This window comes from Sciurus carolinensis, chromosome 6, assembly GCF_902686445.1.
Source record: "Sciurus carolinensis chromosome 6, mSciCar1.2, whole genome shotgun sequence".
NCBI lineage: Eukaryota > Metazoa > Chordata > Mammalia > Rodentia > Sciuridae > Sciurus > Sciurus carolinensis.
Window position 1 is genome coordinate 157311534 of NC_062218.1, and position 18065 is coordinate 157329598.

General features: G+C 49.2%; 1 protein-coding gene across 1 annotated transcript in view; it reads left to right on the forward strand.

Moving 5' to 3' along the window:
• The window catches only part of Dock2 (dedicator of cytokinesis 2), a 407762-nt gene that overhangs the window by 93016 nt on the left and 296681 nt on the right, over window positions 1–18065 (forward strand). Inside the window, exon 23 of the mRNA XM_047555786.1 lies at window positions 10400–10508. Coding sequence (XP_047411742.1) covers window positions 10400–10508 — 109 coding nt within the window. The remainder of the gene's footprint in view (window positions 1–10399; window positions 10509–18065) is intronic.

The following is an 18065-nucleotide window of genomic DNA, read 5'->3' on the forward strand; positions in this document are numbered from 1 at the left end:
CTATCCTATGCAAACTGCCCTTTAAGACTTGGTTCCTCTTTTTAAGCACTTGAGTCATAATTCAAGTTTCTATTTCAAAATGAATTGACATATTTGCCTAGTGGTGGGGGTTTGGCTAGCATTAGCAATCAAATGTTTATCCAACGCACATTTAGAGTGGCCGACTGTGCTAGGCGCTATAAATACAGCAATGAATTGCATAAGCTCAGGCCTAGTCTTCCTGGACTGGTTAGTTGGTTGGGAAGAGAGTCATTGAGCAGATGATCCTGTGGGTGCACATAACACCAGAGGAGAGAGGTGCCCAAGAGCTGGTAACTAGATCAGGTCCTATGGAGCCAAGGGGCTTTTCTGAGAAAATGCCATCTAAGCAGTGAACCATGAGTAGGCGTTGGCAGGTGAGGAGGCAGAGTAGTAGGTGAAAATAAAGCCACAGAGAGCTCCCTGACAGAGGGGGAGCGTGACCCAGCTGAACTGCAGAAAGGCTGGGTGGCTGGAATGCAGTGGCCCAGGGACAGAGTGGCTGGAGATCACCTAGAGGGTGGGAAGGGGCAGACCTTGAAGAGCCTTGAACGTCGGGCCATGGCACAGGGTCACGGTCCTCAGGGCAACGGGGAGCCATTACAGGATTTTAAATGGAAAATGTGATGCTCATGTTTGTGTTTCTGTTTGGGAAATGGATTGACAGGGTCACGAGGGAGGGGAGGTTGGTTCAGAGCCCTACAGGCCAGGGGTGATGGAGACGTGGACGGTGGTGGGTGTCCTGAACAGGGGAGGAGAAAGTGGCTTTGAGAGAAAATTAACTGAATGACATGTGGACTCCTCCAGATCCCTTCCTTCTTACTCCAGGCTCTGAATTGGGCTCCTCTGGGCCCACATGCTGTGCTGGGAAATTCTGGAGGGTAAGCAGGCTTGGTCTTAGCGGCTGGGTCCCTTCTTGGCTCTTTGACAGTGGAGAATCCTGGAGAATTTAGGTTGCAGTGTGGCTTAGCGGTAGAGCCCTAGCCTCGCACACACGAGTTAGATCCCTAGTACCTTGCGCACATACCACGCACACACGTATGCACCTGTGGATACGTCCACGCACACGCATACATACACACTCGCACAGCATCCTGAAGGTTTATCTCAATGTTAAGTGGTTAAGTGTGATGGGAGAACTAGAGATTAGAGCTGAATGACCTGCTAGAGGTCACAGTTTTGACTTTGCTGGCTCTGGTCTAGAACTCTGGTCTGGACTATGACCTTCTGCTACACTGCCCTCTGCCGGTGGCTGGTCTGGCCCTCCTCCCTCCAGCTTTCTCAACAGAGGCCTCTAGTGGCGCGAAGCCGAGGGCATTTGAATTCAGTGCCTCCTCGGGTATTTCCAGATTTCAAAACGAAGAGTGTTATGGCACAGGTGTTTTTTAAACCTGGCATCATTAGTAAAGAAAATGTTAAAAATTCTATTTACACATTTCCTAAATGTCAGGGCTCTCAGGAACAGAGCAGGCAGCGTGGGGTTAATTATCCTGCGCAGAAAGCCTGGACTCTAAGGACAAAGTTCAGGTGCTCTTGGCCTGACCACAGTTGAGAGTAATAAAAACTTGACATTTCTCAGGCAACTGTCTCTCTAGCTGCAGTCTATACTGGAAACCAGGAGGGAGGTGACACATCAGCATCTCTACTCCTGCTGGAGAGGGAAACTGCCTCCCAGGACATGACCTTGTATTAGGTCCCTTTCCAGCGCTGGCTCCCCAGTGGGAATGAGAGGACACAGCACAGGCTTTGGAGAGGTTTGCCCTAGCACGGGCCGGAGGGAGAGGAGCGCTCACCCCCAAGGGCAGACCTTGCTTTTAAAAATTAAATGTAACATTCCCGTGTTTAAAAATCAGCATAGAATATAAAATTGTCTAGTGGGACTCTCACACATAATCCCTTTTCTAAGGGATTTTTCTATTATCCACTTAATATATGGATTGCTAGATTTTACTATGTATGTGTGTAATCATTCTGCAACTTCATTTTTTGCTATCATTTATCATGGAAACCTCCTGAGTTATTAAAAAACTAGAGGATGAAATGCAAGAGATGCAATGAAAATTCAATTTCTTTTGACACCCAAACTTTTAGACTGATTGGTCCATAGAGAAAGATCTAGAAGGACACTGATGGATATTTGCTTCTCTCTTAAGTGGTTGATACAATTTGTTTTTCTCTAAACTGAAGCATGGAAGAGTGTGTGTATGTTTCTATCCTTAAGAACATTGTTTTGGGAACATTCAATTTCTAATTATATCAGAGAAAGAAAGCTCCGAATACCATTTTTCATGCTAATGGAGAAATTTACTTAGCACAGAATTATGCAACTTGGGTCCTCTAGCCAAATGACAGAAAGTCTGCGGCTCTCTGTGGAATGAAGGATGGCACCAGGCGGGTGTCACACTCGATTCATGACAGAGAGTTCTCTCCGAGGTTTTGCCTACGTCTTATTACCTACTTACGGTGAATTTATTACCCAGGGTCACCATAATTTAAAAGTAAAGCAGATGTTTTAGATGGATTTTCTTTCATTTCTTCCATATTGCTAACTTCCTTCTTTTTTTTTTTTTTAATTCAAGCAGTTTAGGCATCCACCTGAGGCAGTTTTTCTTCCATGATTATGTTAATTTTTATGCGTTTATTTTAGACACTTTTCAAAGCAGGATTCCCCACATGCAGAGTTTGTCTTCTTTCCTCTCAGCCACAAATCCTTCTTCCCTGGGGTTATTTACAGCAGGAAGAAGGACTGTCTAGTGAAACTTCTTTGCAGTTTGCCCTAAGGGTTGGTCCTTCCTTAAATGTCACCCTCTAGAAAAGTAACAACTCAATACAAACACTTTTGTCCTTGATAGAAGGACTGGCTCCTGTCTGAGCCCTGCCTACTGGCCACTGGGGCTATTCAATGAACTACCAACCCCCACGGAGGCTCTCTGGCCACAGGGACTGCTTGACAGTGGACTCTGGCAACTTACAGTCATCCTAAGACTCCTTACTTGCTTCCTTCCTGAGAGGGCGTCACTCTGTCTTCTGACAAAATAACTCTTCACATTTCAACTTCGTTACCCTTTCAAAGAAATCTTCTCTGGCCCTTGTTGAGCAAAAGTTAACCACAACCTCATTGCACCAAAATTTCATGTCTCCATCTGCAATTTCTTATTCATTTCAGGTTCATAAACCTTGGCGGTGTGGAAGGGGTGGGGACGGGGACAGTGACCATACAGGGAAGAGGAGGATCAGACAAGGCTCTTCTTCACAAGTCCTTTCCAACCCTATTGTGATGATGGAGATGTGCCTGCGGACTGCACTGCAGGGTTTCTTTCTATAGGCAGGATCAGTAAGCGCAAGAATGACTTTCAGACAGACTTGGCCACTTGTTCAGCCACAGATTATGCTCAGTGCTGGGTGGGGCGAGAGAGAGAGAGAGAGAGAGAGAGAGAGAGAGAGAGAGAGAGAGAGAGAGAGAGAGAGAGAGAGAAGCAATGGGAGAGAGATAAAGTGCACTTGACTTCTTGGCTCTGGTCTGGAAGTATTTTGATTTTCCCAGGGTAATCCCTCTTCTCAAACCAGGAACAGCTCAATGGTTCTTTTGGAAGTCAGTAATTTATACCTTCTCTAATAAAGCAAACACCAGCCCAGTCACCTTAGATTTAGAGTGTGAGTAGGGAAAACTTACAGCCAGCTTCCCCTTTCCCCCCACCCCTGGGGGCACCCGATGCTGCCCACCCCCAACCTGCTCCAGCTCCTGGCTGGCTGCCACTTAGCCCTATCCCCTGGAGGGGATGCTGCTTAGTGGTTAAAGGGAGAAAGTGGGAGGCAGGGACCCTCATGGTCTGAACTCTGGTTCTGCCATCCATGAGTCGAGTGACCTTGGACAAATTACACAGTCTAACTGTCTAACTGTGCCTCCATTTCCTTATTCATTCATGGTAATAACACTGACCTGATGGGGTTGCAGTGCGGATCAAAGAAATAAATATGGACGCAGCACTCAGAATAGTAGATGCTTAATAACCAGCAACTGTTGGTAGCAGTTGTCGCAGTGGAAAAGGTAATAATAAAGGTTGCATACTCAAAGATAATTACTGATATCATCCTTGAGATCTATGGATGTCCTTAAGCTGAACTGACTGCAATGAGTTCTGGATTCCTAGGACTTTTCTGTGGAGCCACGTGGAGGTTGCTGAGAGTCACTTATTCAGTGGTTTTTCATGTGTTGACACATGTGTTTATAAATCACTTTCAGTGTGCCAGACCTGTTGTCTGACCTAGGGACATTATGACAGACATGGCCTCATTCTCTGTGGGCTTGGAGTTCATACTCTGATGGAGAAAGGGGTCAGGAGGTTTGTTCTAGCTTTTTCACTGCTGTGACCAAAAGACCCAGAACAATTAGAGGAGGAAAAGTTTATTTGGAGGCTCATGGTTTCAGAGGTCTAAGTCCATAGACAGAAAGCTCCTTTTCTTGGGGCTCAAGGTGAGGCAGAACATCATGGTGGAAGGGTGTGTATATGGCGGGGGACGCAGCTCAAGACATCACACCAGGAAGCAGAGAGAGAGCTCTGGTCAACGAAGGCACGTCCCCAGTGCCCACCTCCTCCAGCCACACCCTGCCTGCTGACAGTCACCAGTCAGTCCCTATCAGGGGATTAATCACTGATCTGGTTAAGGTTCTCATATCCCAGCCATTTTGTCCTAAACCTTCTTGCATTGTCTCACACATGAGCTTCTGGGTGACACATCTAAACCAGGACAAGGTTGAAGCTGAAGATGAGGTTTTATGATAGGGACGGCTTGGTCTCTACGATAGTCTGCCCTGAAGGTGCGTGCAGTGTGTGCCAGTCACCTGAGGGACTTCACTGGGTAGGTGGCCTCCCTTCTGTGAGTGCTTCCATTGAGTACTTGGTGTCATATTTTGGGGCATGAAGGAATCTCAACTTGCCTGCAAGGTAACAAAGTGGAGTGCTGGGTAACTGAGTACTTGGCTCTGTTCTAGAAAAGATCATGGAATCATTTAAAGCAGATTTTTCATTTTAAAAAGCTTTCAATTAATTTGGGCTAGCTCCCAGGCTCCTGTGAACTGAGTCAAGTGTGCATCTCACCAAGAGCACATTGAGGCAAAGATGTGACTGGAAGAGGGAGACCCAGGGTGCTGGGTGGAGGGCTGAGGCTGCAGTGCACCTCTGGGGCTGCTGCGGAGGGAGGACAGAGGCAGGGAGGACAGGCTGTGGTGGGGTAGCACGGGAGGGGTGGGCATGAGTCAGTGGTGCCACCGTGCAGGTGACAGTGCTGTGGTCGATGTCAGCAGAGGCCTGGCTTCAGGGCTTCGCTGCTCTTCAGACTGCCTCTTTAAACTTCATTTTCCCTTTTGCGTTTGCAAAATAGAAGTGCTAGCCCCCGTGGAAAGGGCCAGTCCGTGGACGGAGAACCAGCACTTAGAACTCAGGCAGTGCTCGGCGTGGTGCCGCCCATTCTGCCCCATGCAGTCATAAATGATCAACCCCAGGGTCGCCCCTCGGCTTCCCTTCCCGTGTCTGTCTCCAGCTCCGGCTATGTTCCCGCTAAGTGGTGGTCTTTGTGAAGATGCCCGTCTCTCTCCCAGTGGCTTTCTATGACTCAGGAAGCAAAACTGGGATGGATCCAGGAGAGAAACTGGAGGTGATGTAACCAGGGCCCGCAGGTGTTGACTGCTAGACCTTGTGCCAATCGCTTAACGTGCATTTACGGGGCCAGTGTCAGAAACATTTTGAGTGACAGCCTGGCTCCACATGTAGAAAATTCCACACATGACACTTTGTCTTCTGAACGAAATTATCAAAAACGTCAGATAGAGTGACCTTCAGCCTATTTGTATAGTGTACATAGAGCCATAAATGAATTTCCTATTTGGACTCCAGTCCCGTCACCAAGATACCTCATTATATGAAAAAAATCGCCAAATCCAGAAAAAAAATCCCAGGCTGAAACCCTTTGGTCCCACTTTTGAATAAGGGGCACTCCACCTGTATTTGATTTTTAGAAAAACCGTATAGGGAAGGTATTATCTTACTAAATGGGAAAATCAACCCTTAAGGAGCTCATGTGTCTCAGCCAAGGTGTGCCCACAGTATGTGGCAGAGCAGGATTTGGGGCCCAGAGAGTCCACCTCTTTTGCCTCCGAGAGGCAGGATGGCAGTCAGGGACGGATTCCTGTGAGGGTGGCTTAGAAGAGCTGGCAGTGTCTTTGTGTTCGGAAAACACAATGGGGCCGAGGCAGCTGGCACCCTCGCCTCTGGCTCCTCACGTGACCCTGCCAACCTGCCTCACAGCCCACGGTAGCGTTGGTTGGATTCTGCCCCCTGGGGCTGTGGGCCTCAGGTTGGCAGGCAGGCTTGGGCCAAGGCACACGTGAGGAGGTGGTAGAGAGGGCTGTGCTTGCCATCCGGGGCTCCTTGTGTGTGGAGAGTGCTCAGCTGTGCAGTGTCCCCTTAATGAATCACAGGCGGCCAGCGCTGCTGTATTTTCCAAGCCCTGGGAGCCCGGCCGTTGTTGGCTGATGAGCCCCAGAACAGCGCCTCGCAGCTTGTTCCAGTTTTCCTTGTGGCCAGGGCCTTAGGGCCCTTCAATAATTTGTTCCCTGGCAGAATCAGCTGGCTTGTTGGAGTATCTTTCTAAATGTTCTAGGCCAGAAAAAATGTTCCTCTCCTGAAGCTGTAACAGAGACCAAGCGCTAAAACAGGACCCGGAAGCAGCATCTCTGCCCTTGACTTCAAGGTCAGTGTGAAGCGCTGCAGATGGATGAGGCCGTATTTGTCTCCGCAGGCTTCTCAGGGAGGCCCTGTAATGCCCCCCTGCCCCACACTCAGCAGACTGTTTTTCCCATGTAATCTCAAGCCCCAGTGGGTTTCCTCCCTTAGCTGCTTGTTGCTCGAAAGCTCCCCTCTATTTACACTCAGATCAGAGAGTTTGCCACAGTGACCACTTCTAGGCTCAGCAATTGTGTTGGTTTACTTTTCAGTGCTGTGACCAAAATACCCAAATGAACAACTTAAAAAAGGAAAGATTTATTTTGGCTCATGGTATCTGAGGTCTGTGCCCATGATCAGCTGGCTCCATTGCTGTGGGCTCAGGTGAAACAGAGCCTCATGGCGAAAGGGCATAGTGGAGGAAAGAAGCACAGCAGGAAGCAGAGAAAAGGGAGCCAGGGACAAGTAGTCCCCTTCCCTGGCATGGCCCCCAGTGACCTGAAACATCTAGCCAGGTCCCCCTCCTACCGTCTCCACCACCTCTAATAGCCATTCAACCATCCATGGTGAGGTTGGAGCCCTCAGGATCCAATAGAAGCATAGAAGAATGCAGGGTTCTGGGCCAAGCTATCCCACAGGTACAGTCTGCGACGTAGAGCTAATCCCATCTCTCTTGAGGGTGTACACTAAATTCGGTTTAGTTTGAAGTCAAGTGAAGAGCCTTGACCTGCTTTTTTATAGGGTCTGAGGTCCTCTCTTCCTTCCTGCCTCAAATATTTACAAGATGGCAATGCCAAGTCACTTCCCCACTCTGGCCCTCTGACTCTTCATCTGTCCAATGAGAGTATGGACTAAGTACTCAATAGACTTCTCAAGAACTCTTGGGTTCAAACCCCACCCCAGGGAGCTGCAGGAAAAAAATTGTTCCTCTCTGTGAAGTTTTGACAAGACCAGCACTAGTCTAAGCAGAGTGGAGTTTATTGTAAGGAATCTGTGCAGCTCATAAAAGCCAAAAAGTGGTCATCAGATACTGATTGGGAACCAGAGCAGTCCCTGAACATTTACCCTGGAGATCTGCCATTGAGAGGACTCCCAACAAAGTTCATTATTATGTTTCTGGTGAAAGATGACAAGTTCCATAAAGAAATAGAACTACCATTCACTAATGGGGTGGATAAAGCTGTCATTCAGCAGAACAGTGTTGCTAACAACCATCCCTGTTGGTGGGACAGGTGGTTCCCATGAACATGACCTGGTCAGAATGGCCTCCACCACACACACCAATATACCAAGGAGGATGCCTGACCAAAGAGCCCATTGGCATCTTGATATCCAGACAGCCATCTGGGTGTTCAATACTGGTGGGGCAGCAGTGGGCAGGCTCAATACTAAGACCAGTGACATCCATTGTGATATAGTCTATTAAATGTTTTCAGGTAGCTGCAGTAGGGGAAAAAGTAACAGATTTCAAAGCAAAATGCTGGAAGTATGGACTATCCATTGGCTAGAGAAATTGGCCATTGGTACAAAGACAAACAACACTCTCTCATGGGGATGCCAACCACCACCATGTTGAATTAAGATCCTGTCCTCCTCTGTGCCTGATCAAGGATAGAATGGTACTCTGGTCCCATTTTTTCACTGAGATGATGTATCATTCTGTTTTCTGTTACTATAATGAAATACCTGAGACCAGGCAACTTTATAAAGAAAAGAGATGTATTGAGCTCACAATTCTGAAGGGTCAGGGCCATGACTAGCATTGACTTGGCTCTGGTGAGGATCTCATGGCTGATGACATCATGGCTGGAGCACAGGTGACAGGGAGAGTTCATGTGGTCTTCCAACGTGAATCCTTGGGGGATGAATTCCATCCAAACCAGAGCAGGTGGATTTGAGCAGGTGTCGGGCTTGTGAGAGTTGCCTGTGTTCTTACCTGTGGAGCGGGGATGACAGCAGGGACACTCCTCCCACAGTTGGCCGCAGGACAGCAGCTCGTGCTCCCTGGGACAAGCTCTGGGCTCAACCAGCCACCCTGCAGTTCTCTGCCTGTCCTGTGGCAGCCGACATGGCAGGTGGGAAACCGAGGCACGGGAAACAGAGAGGCAGCGGATGTGAAGTGCTGGGTTCCAGAGCAGGACGGCTGCACTTGCGTTCCGGCTGTGGCACTGGCTCGGGGCCAGGCCAGGCTGCGAAGCCCCGCCCTCTGCCTGGTAGCAGGGGTGAGAGGAGCAGGTGGCCTTATGGAATCCCAGGTGCGGGACACAGTCGCGCTCCGTGTCATTCAGGTTATTAGCAATGTGCCCCGTTCCTGCAGGCAGCGGCAATTTTCACCCAGAGCCGACCTTTCCTTCAGTCCACACTGGACAGCAGGTTTCTGTGGTGGTGGGACAGAAGGTTCAGGGATGAGTGGTGAGAACGAGGACCAAGGAGAGAGAAGGGCGAGCCTTAGAGAAGAAAAGGCAGCGCCTGAGGCACAGGCCCCTCTGTGACCTTGACTGAGATTCCTAGGTCAGCGGCCATTGCCAGCTCCCTGTAACCCATTGTGACACCCAGCGCTGGCTTCCCCTTAGCTTTCTACTCCAGGAGGATTTTCAAGATGGCTAGTTAGGGAAAAAAGAGAGAAAGAGGGAAGTGGCTGGCGACGAGGTCGTGGAGACCCGCGGAGAGTGATCCCTGCTGAAGGTGATAAACAGGAGACGCAATTAGAGCCCAGAGGGGGGACTGGGAAGAAGGGCGGTGGGACAGCACACAGAGACTGCAGGAGGTGGCCCGTGGGGCCCGCCCTGAGCCTGGAGGAGCAGACACACCTGTTCAGTGTGTCAGTGCTTTATCTGAGCAAAGCACCTTTACAGAAGCCCAGGCGCCGGCGAGGTTTTGACATGTCGGCTGTGACAGGAGAGACTCTTTATCTGAGCCGGTGACAGGAGTCCTCTTCTGTGCATTTCACACTGGATGCCGCAGATTAGGCTGCGGGTATGTCACGGCTGGGGATAAAGCGTGCTTGTAGAAGCCTGTGGCTGAGCACCACTCCCGAGGCGGGGGACGGGCCCTGGGACTCGGGGACCTGATTTTCTAGGAGAGGATGGCTTCCAGGTAGCATCCATGTGTATGCTAGGAGCCTCTGGAAATTTCTGGAAGGATGCACATCAAAATGTTGACATGGCTGACCTCTTTGCTTGGACTAATGAAGAGTCTCAGTTTCTAAATTATGCATTTCTGTTATGTTATTTTTTTATGATAACTATGTTGGATCTTTGTCATGAGAGGGGAAGAGGCTAGACTAAGCGTCTTCCTGAAACAGGAGGGCAGGAGGCCCCTGAACGGACTGTGGGAGGGGCCATGGATTTGAAAATATTTCTCTGTGATGTTTCCAGAAAATCCAATGACCACAACCTCTGGTTCTTGCAGAAGGGTGACATTATCCATGTCCTCTTAGCTCAGAGAGCCCTCCTTCCTTGGCGGCTCCTGTGCCCTGCCGGTTGCAGGTCCTCTGGAGTGGATCATGCACACAGCAGCACAGAACACCTTCTTTCCCATGACGTCCTCATCTCCTGACCCCCTTTCTTTTAAATTTTAAATGCAGGTTGTAGCTGGCACACCCTTTCAAAGGTGTTGCCTGTTGGCTTGAGAATTGACCCGCCTGTGTCTCCTTTCAGACTTTACGAAGGCAAAGAACAGATGGAGTTTGAAGAATCCATGAGACGGCTCTTTGAATCCATCAACAACCTGATGAAAAGTCAGCACAAAACCACCATCCTTCTACAGGTTGGTTCACACTCCGAAAACGAAAAAGAGAAATCCCTGTCTTTTCCCTTGGCCATCCAGTAAATAACCGCGTGCCCGGAAAATGACCACTTCTGCTTAACTATGCAGCCTGGTATTAACTGCAGGCTGGGCTGCGGCTCCTCAGGGCAGGAGGAAGCAGCTGCACTCTGTTTCCCATGACTGTGGCAGGGCCTCCTTTTAAAATCACTCCCAAGCTGGTGTTATCAGGACGGAATGAGTCGAACTTGATCTGCCCCAGTGGTCAAAACGGGAAGGTAGCAGTCTGCTGTTAAGCGGGAGCTCCAACTTCATTGTCAACACCGTGAACTCAGGTCCCCTTCAGGACTGAAGAGTCTGCTTTACAGACAAGAGGTTCTTTGGAGAAACAGGATGTTGAATGTGGTGGTTCATGTTGCTCGTCTGCAGACTGTGTCTCTGGGCAACCTTGGAGGCTCACCCTGTGTTTGGGAAGCAGTTGAGCAGCAGAATCAGAATGCAGAGGCTGTTTAAGGGGGACTTCCAAGAATCCGCTCCCGAGCATTGTGGTGGGCGTGGAGGGCTGCCCAGTGCCTCCCGACTGAAGGAGCCCAGACGCATTTATCTAAATCAATGAGCTAATGCAGACTGCTGCTGCTGCTGGTTTTAAAAATCCACATTATCTTTTTAGTTGCTAATTTAAATATCCATTATGTGGGGGATTGCCCACAGCCTCTATCTAGAATTGAAGAGAGACAAGTGTTCAGCCAGAGTGGCGAGGAAGAGAGACAGTGCTGCGGATGCCAAGGGCGTCAAACTTTGCACATTAGAATCACCTGGGGATGTTTAATAAATACCGATGCCTGGTTACCACCACCAGCCTTGCTAATTTAATTGGTATGGAGTGCAACCAGGGCATGGGGACTTTCAAAAGCTCCCCAAGTTGTTCTAATGTGAAGCAAAGTTTGGGAATTGCCTTGCTAAGGGCTTCTTTTGGTTTAACGAATAGCAGGAACATGTGTGTGTGTGTGTGTGTGTGTGTGTGTGTGTGTGTGTGTGGGAGGGGGCTCTCTCTTGCTTATTGCCAATCCTTAGCATCTAGAACAGTCCTACTATATAGTCAATGCTGAATAAACAGCTGTCAGGTGAATGGATGCACACCCAGGGACAGTGGTCAGTGTCCTTTCTGTAGATGAGGAGGCTGAAGCCCAGCCCATTGATAAAGCTTCTGCAGGTCTCCACGGCTGGGCAGCAGCAGGCCCGGATGTAGATCTCTTCCTGCCTGGCTCTGAGGACCGTGCTGCAGCCAATACTTTCTGCTGATCTTCACAATGATCATTTTGCACCTACTGTGGACCTGGACGCCGCCCTGTGATTAGTAGGGGCTGTAATCTTACACTTCCACTTTCCTTTCCCTCTCTGGCTTTTAGAAACATCTTCCTCTATCCCTAAAGTCCTCGCCATTCTTTGATTAAGGAGACAGCAGGGGCAGGGGCAGGGGCAGCAGTAGCAGTGTGGCAGGAGCCCACACCTGTCCATTCCTCTACACCATGCACCACCGGAGACAGCTGGGCATCTGGGGAGGCGCCACAGGGCGCTAGGATATTGACAGAGCTGAGCATGACGGGTGGAGGGAGAGGCTGAGGGTTGAGTCAGGTTGCAAGGCAGGTGCAGCGAAAAGCAGCAGAAATGGCAGCCAACATAGCGGGAGGAAGGAGCGAGGCCCAGAGAGAAGAGCCCACAGAGAGGAGGGAGCTGCTCTTGGGGCTCAGCATCCCTTTCCCCACCATGAACCTCGCGTATCCTGGAGAAGGGAAAGATGGATGGAGGGAGAAAGGAGGAGGAAGAAGAAAGGGGGCAAGGAAGCATGGGCAGCCGGTGGGCAGTGCCCTGTGAGGAGCCGGGTGGACAGGAACGGGTTTCTCTGTCGGCAGAGTGGCCTTATGCAGGTCGTGTAGCTTCCCAGCGTCTCTGTCCCCTCGCCTGTGAGACCTTCCTGGGTGAGGATCCAGGAACACTCTGCAAAGGAGCAAATTATGGATTCTAGCAACGCAGAGGACTAATGTGATTGTTCCAGTTTGGGCATAAGTCTGCTTACCCGGATCCTCATTGTCTGGGCAACTGTGTCAGGAGCCCCGCTTTCTCCACGATCCGGGCCACATTATGCTGGTTTTCTCTCATGGATTCTACCCTGGAGCTGTGGAAAGGCGTTTTATCTCTTTTAAACTTGCTCTAAGGGCCAAATTTAGCTTCAGGGATTTACATAAAGCCAATGATGCTTTCCACCTATTTACATGGTTGTTGAAAAGTCATCAAAGAGGGATTTAAAGTCATATTCAAATTTGGAGAGCAAATTCAAATTCGGAGGATACTGTAATGCTATTTTGGAGTGTGAGGAATGGACTGAAGGTGGAGAGAGGTCAAGACCACGTGATGTCAACAGAACCCCCCAGGAGGAATCTTCTGCAGATGTGGATGCTTGCCTCAGGACTCAGCTCCTGTGGGATGGGGAGTAGCCTCCACAAGTGGGCTGGTAACCTTGGAAAGTCATTTCTATTTTCTGGGATTTTGTTTACTGTAAGATGGGAAGTCCAAAGTCAAATTTAGAGGACAATGAGGGGATTAAAAAGTGATATAGGTACAGCTTGGAGGATAGGGTTGGTACATAATTTAGTTTAAATTATTTTCAGTAATGTATCCCTATCCCTCCTACTTCTTCAGAGAAGAGAAGGCTTGGGAGATATTTTACTAGAATGGAAGCTATTTGTGTTCTTAACCTGGTCACATGAAGCCAAATAGTGTTAGTACATTCAGTTATTCATTTAAAGAATAAATAAAGCCAAATACACATTTCGAGGAGAATAGACTCACATGAAAAAATGATGGTGAATTTTCACCTGGAGACATAGCTTCAGGTGCCTGGAGGGTGGATTCTGAGCCTTTGTGGGGACAGTGGACGAGTACCGTGATGTGCTAGTCCTGTCTGCCGGAGGCATTGGGCGGGAGCATAGAGTAGGAATGCCCAGGTTCCATGTTCCTGGTGCCAACCGAGATTTCCAGCAGGGCAGCAGCTTTGGAGAACACCAGTCGCCATGTCTGCATTAGCTCCGAGTAGAGCAGCTCTAGCTCAGCTCTGTGCTTTGATAATTGTGAGTTCTGGGACTTAAGAAAGTTATTTCCCAGTTTCAAGGTTCATCCGGCTTTTGGGAAGGGCTTTCTGTGGTCTTCCTTATTGTTCTGAGTTGGCATGGAAGCAGCTCACTTAAAACCACTGGTTTAAGTTTAAAGCCAGGGGTTCAGAAAGGGCAGAAGGAGCAGTAGAAAGGCCTCCTACCCATTGAGGACCACCTTAGCCAGGCTCGTCACGGCTTTAATTCTGTCAGAGATCTGCAGGAAATTGGTCCTCCACATCCCTAAGAGGCTCACAAGACTAAATAACTCATTGCAAAGCACACCTCTGCACAGTCTACCCAGGTCCCCAGACCCCAAAGTCAATGTCCTTCTGTATACCACAGGAATGGCTAGGGGCGTCCATGTGTCTTCCACCATGGTCCCATGCTCCTGTCCCTGTGTGTGCCAGCCCCATGAGCATCATTGACAAAACTGATGGCAGGCTGAGAGGACCAACAGGAGACCCTTGTGAACAGGGCACAGCTCAGCTGTGAGCAGAGGGTCCGGGTGCTGGCCCACGCCAGCTTGCCATTTCTCAGTGCCCCAGTGCGACCGTACCAGTGCGCACAGGAGTGATGGACTGGATGGCATGCCCACTTATGTGCCACTCATGCTGACAGAGCTGCCAGAATGTCGGAGAGGGCAGGGGCCCTGACCGTTGGAACCCCTGGGGCCAGAGCAGCGGTTGGCACACAGTTAGTGCTCGATTATCTGTCAGCTGAATGAACGAGAGGATGAGCAACAGCGTGGACCGTTTTTGTTGGGTTTTGTTCTGTTTTGTGTTTTATCGTTTATGACATGTCAAGCTACTGAGCTAAAGGCTTTACATAGATTGTTAGCTCATTTGATTTTTATAACAAGCACCTTATAAAGCAAAGTCTCTTATCTCTGCTTTTCAGATGAGGCGAGGAGGCTTAGTGGTTGAGTGACTTAACCGCAGCTGAAACATGGCAGGCCTTGGATGGGAATCGAGGCCGTGCGAGTTGGCAGTCTGTTTTCTTAGTCACCACGGAGGAATCGTGTAGTTGTAGTAAAGGCCGAGTCTTTGGGCAAAAGGCCAGAGGAGGAGGAAAGCTAAACAAGGGCAAAGATGGGCAGAGGTCGGGCCGCCATCCCAAAGGCACCCCAATTCAGACCACCCCGCCTTACCTCCTTTTCTATGGAAATTGATGTAAATGTCCAAATGTTCAGACTAAGGGAGAAAAGTGGTCTGTTCTTTGTTGTTGTTTTTGTTCTTGAGATATACATGCCAGTGGAGTGCATTTTGACATATTAAATATACACAGAGCATAACTTATTCCAATGAGGATCCCATTCTTGCAGTGGAAAACAAACACGCCCGTGACGCGTTCTTAGGTGAACACAGGAGAGTTGTGACCGAGTCATTCCCGTTCCTGTCTGCCCTCCCTTCCCCTCACTGCCCTTTGTCTTATCCACTGAGTTTCTGTTCTTCCCTTCTCCTCGTCCTTGCTGTGTGTTAGCATCCACGTATCAGAGGAACATTCAACCTCAGTCTTTTGGGATTGGCTTCTTTCACGTAGCATGATAGTCTCCAGATCCATCTGTTTGCTGGCAAAATGCAAAGTCATTCTATTTTATGGCTGAGTGATATTCCATTGTGTGTCTATACCACCTTTAATGGCCCGTTTTTGAGAAGTGGTCCCCAGGACGTATGTTGAAGCCCAGGCATAGGGAAATGAGGCTCCCGGGCTTCTCCTCCTGACCTTTCAGTCATCCTTCAATTCTGCCCTCTTCTAAACTTGCCCACACTTGGAGGCAACATTTGGGAATGATGACAGGTGGCAGGTAGGGTGACATTTTGTCCCAGTGAGGGACCCTGTACTGACCCTGAGAGCTCATGCTTCTCCTGCAATCTTCTCATCAGCCCCAAGGTCAAGTCAGGAAACTGGAACACAGAAACTCAGCTTTGCCAAGGCCACAAGGTGAAGTGGCCTTCCCCTGGGCTTGGGTCAAACGGTCCGCCTCTTCAGATGGAGGTTTTGAATACTGAATTCTGCTTCCTCCTGCTGGGTCCCAGGGGCCAACACAATGTGGCTACAGAAAACATGGAGAAACCTGTGTTCAGAACCTGCTGGCCCTCTTCCCTTCTCACTTCCTGAAAGAAAAGGAAACTCCATATTGTTTAATGAAACTACACTATTTGGTGGCGATTAGGAACAAAACTCTGGTCTTGCACAGCCTGGATTTAGGTCCCAGGAATGTAGGTGATGGGTGAAATTCCTGAGGCAAAAGCTGTTTCCTTGAAGAAACAGCCTCTCTGAGGAGATGCCCTCTTTGTTCCTGTTCTGGGGAACACCTGCGTCATCGTGGGCCCCATTCCCATAGGCCTTGGCCCTCTCCCTTTCACTAAAGTCAGAGTATTGACCATCAGAGGGGTGGGAACTGTGTTTTGAATGCCCGTGGCTCTTGAATGACAAAGATGTCTAGCCTTCTCCTATGGCTTTGTGCCATTGTAAGACATGTTCTTTTGGGCAAGAAGGCTGTCCACTGGCACCCACCGTGGTCATACTTGCTTGCTATGTGTTTGTGACAGAGAGGGAGGGAGAGAGAGAGAGAGGCACTGAGACACTGAGAATCTGAAAACATTGAACTGATGGGGCCCCTTACATCCAGGTTTGGGGAGTTCGCTGGTTTGGGTTTTGCTATTTGTAAACAGAGGCTGTTGCTAGCAGCCCAGGGTGCTCAGTTCTGGGTAAGGTCCATCTGGGCAGCAGTGATTTCCATTGCTGGGACAAAACACCAGAGAACAACAACCTACAAGAAATGTTTGCGCCCACAGTTTCAGAGGTCTCAGTCCACAGTCAGCTGGCTCCATTGTTTCTGGGCCAGCGTGAGGCAGAACATCATGGCGGCAGGGCATGGTGGAAAAAAGCTGCTTACTTCATGATGGACAGGGGCAGGGGAAGAGGGAGGGAGAGACACCAGGAACAAAATAAACCCTTCAAGTCATGCCTCACAACCTCCTCTGTAACTAGGCCACCTCCTGAAGTCTCTAGGACCCCACCAGTGCCCCCCGCTGGAGTCCAAGCCTTCAACACAGGGACCTGCAGAGCTGTTCCAGATCCCAAGTACAACAGCTCCCTTGACTTCTTTCAGGGCCAGTTAAACCCCTGTCACTGGGTTTGGGTCTTGCTGTCTTCTTAAGGACTAGAGCTAGCCTTTGATAGAAGTTTCCAGAGTTGGTGATTCATCTAGACAATTTACTTGGTCCTGCATGACTGCCTAATTTCTGAGCTAGAAAATGTTTCCCTGTGGCCATTCTTGCAACCCCCTATATATGTGGTGAGGAGAGTCCTTGGCTTAAGGGACGTCAGGAAACTGTATTTTCTTTTCAAAAAGGAGGGCTCTTCATTCTCTTCTTTTCCCAAATCAGCCTTCTTTCTCCAATTGAACCTCCCACTTGCCCAGAAGAAACTCCTTTCTCAAAATACCATGGCTAGCTGCAGAGCAGAGCATGCTGGGTAAGAGCCAGTGGGGCTGTTGGGCGGGGGGGCATGTCCATGCTGCTTACTGGCTGCATAGCTGCTGGCAAGTGATTTGACCTCTCTGTTTCCTCTGTGTTTCCTTTTTGGTGAAATGGAATGGCAATATCTAGTTGTGGAAGTTATAGCATTAAATGAGATAGATCATGCATGTAAAGTGTTGGGCACATATAATGTTTCCAGTAATAGTCCCAATGTTAAAACCCTATGATTAGTGATGCTATTTTATCTGTATATGCACATATGTATTACATTTATGTATATCTGCATGGATTTGCTTTAAATATTATATACACTATAGGAATGTATATTATGGAATGAAAATAATCACACAGTGTTGTTCTATGCATAGCAGTAATAATAAGACTGTAGCAGTCATCTCAACATTGAAGCTGAGCAGTTCCCAGGAGGCCGACAGATCTGGAAAACCGACCTCTTCCTAGTTCCCAGGCCTCAGGAACATATAGCAGATAGAGGTCTCCAGTGAGTCATAAGCTGAGCTGTCCCTTCTAGGAGTGCTGGGTGGTAGCACCTGCTGTCACCTGCCCAGGTGTGTCAGGGGAAGATTATGGCCAGAGCCCTGTGGCCAGTGCTGGCTGTGACAACAGTCTTGGCAAATTTTCTGAGTCAGAGATAGGTTGTCCCTACCTGAAGAGAAAGCCACAGGCCTGCCATTTCTCTGTGTGGCCTCCTGGGCCAGATGAACATTAACTCTTCTCCTGTTGTGTTGATAACACCCTGAGTCTCTGGTGGCAGCTACTCAGTTGTTCAACTTTATTACCAGCCTCGAGCAGGAAGCCAGGAAGACGGGCTCCTTGGGAAGCAGCCCTTCTCCCTGCCCAGCTGTGCCTCACTAACAGCTACTGTGCGTAGGTGCAAGAGTGTGTGGGCCCTTGGGGACTGTGAC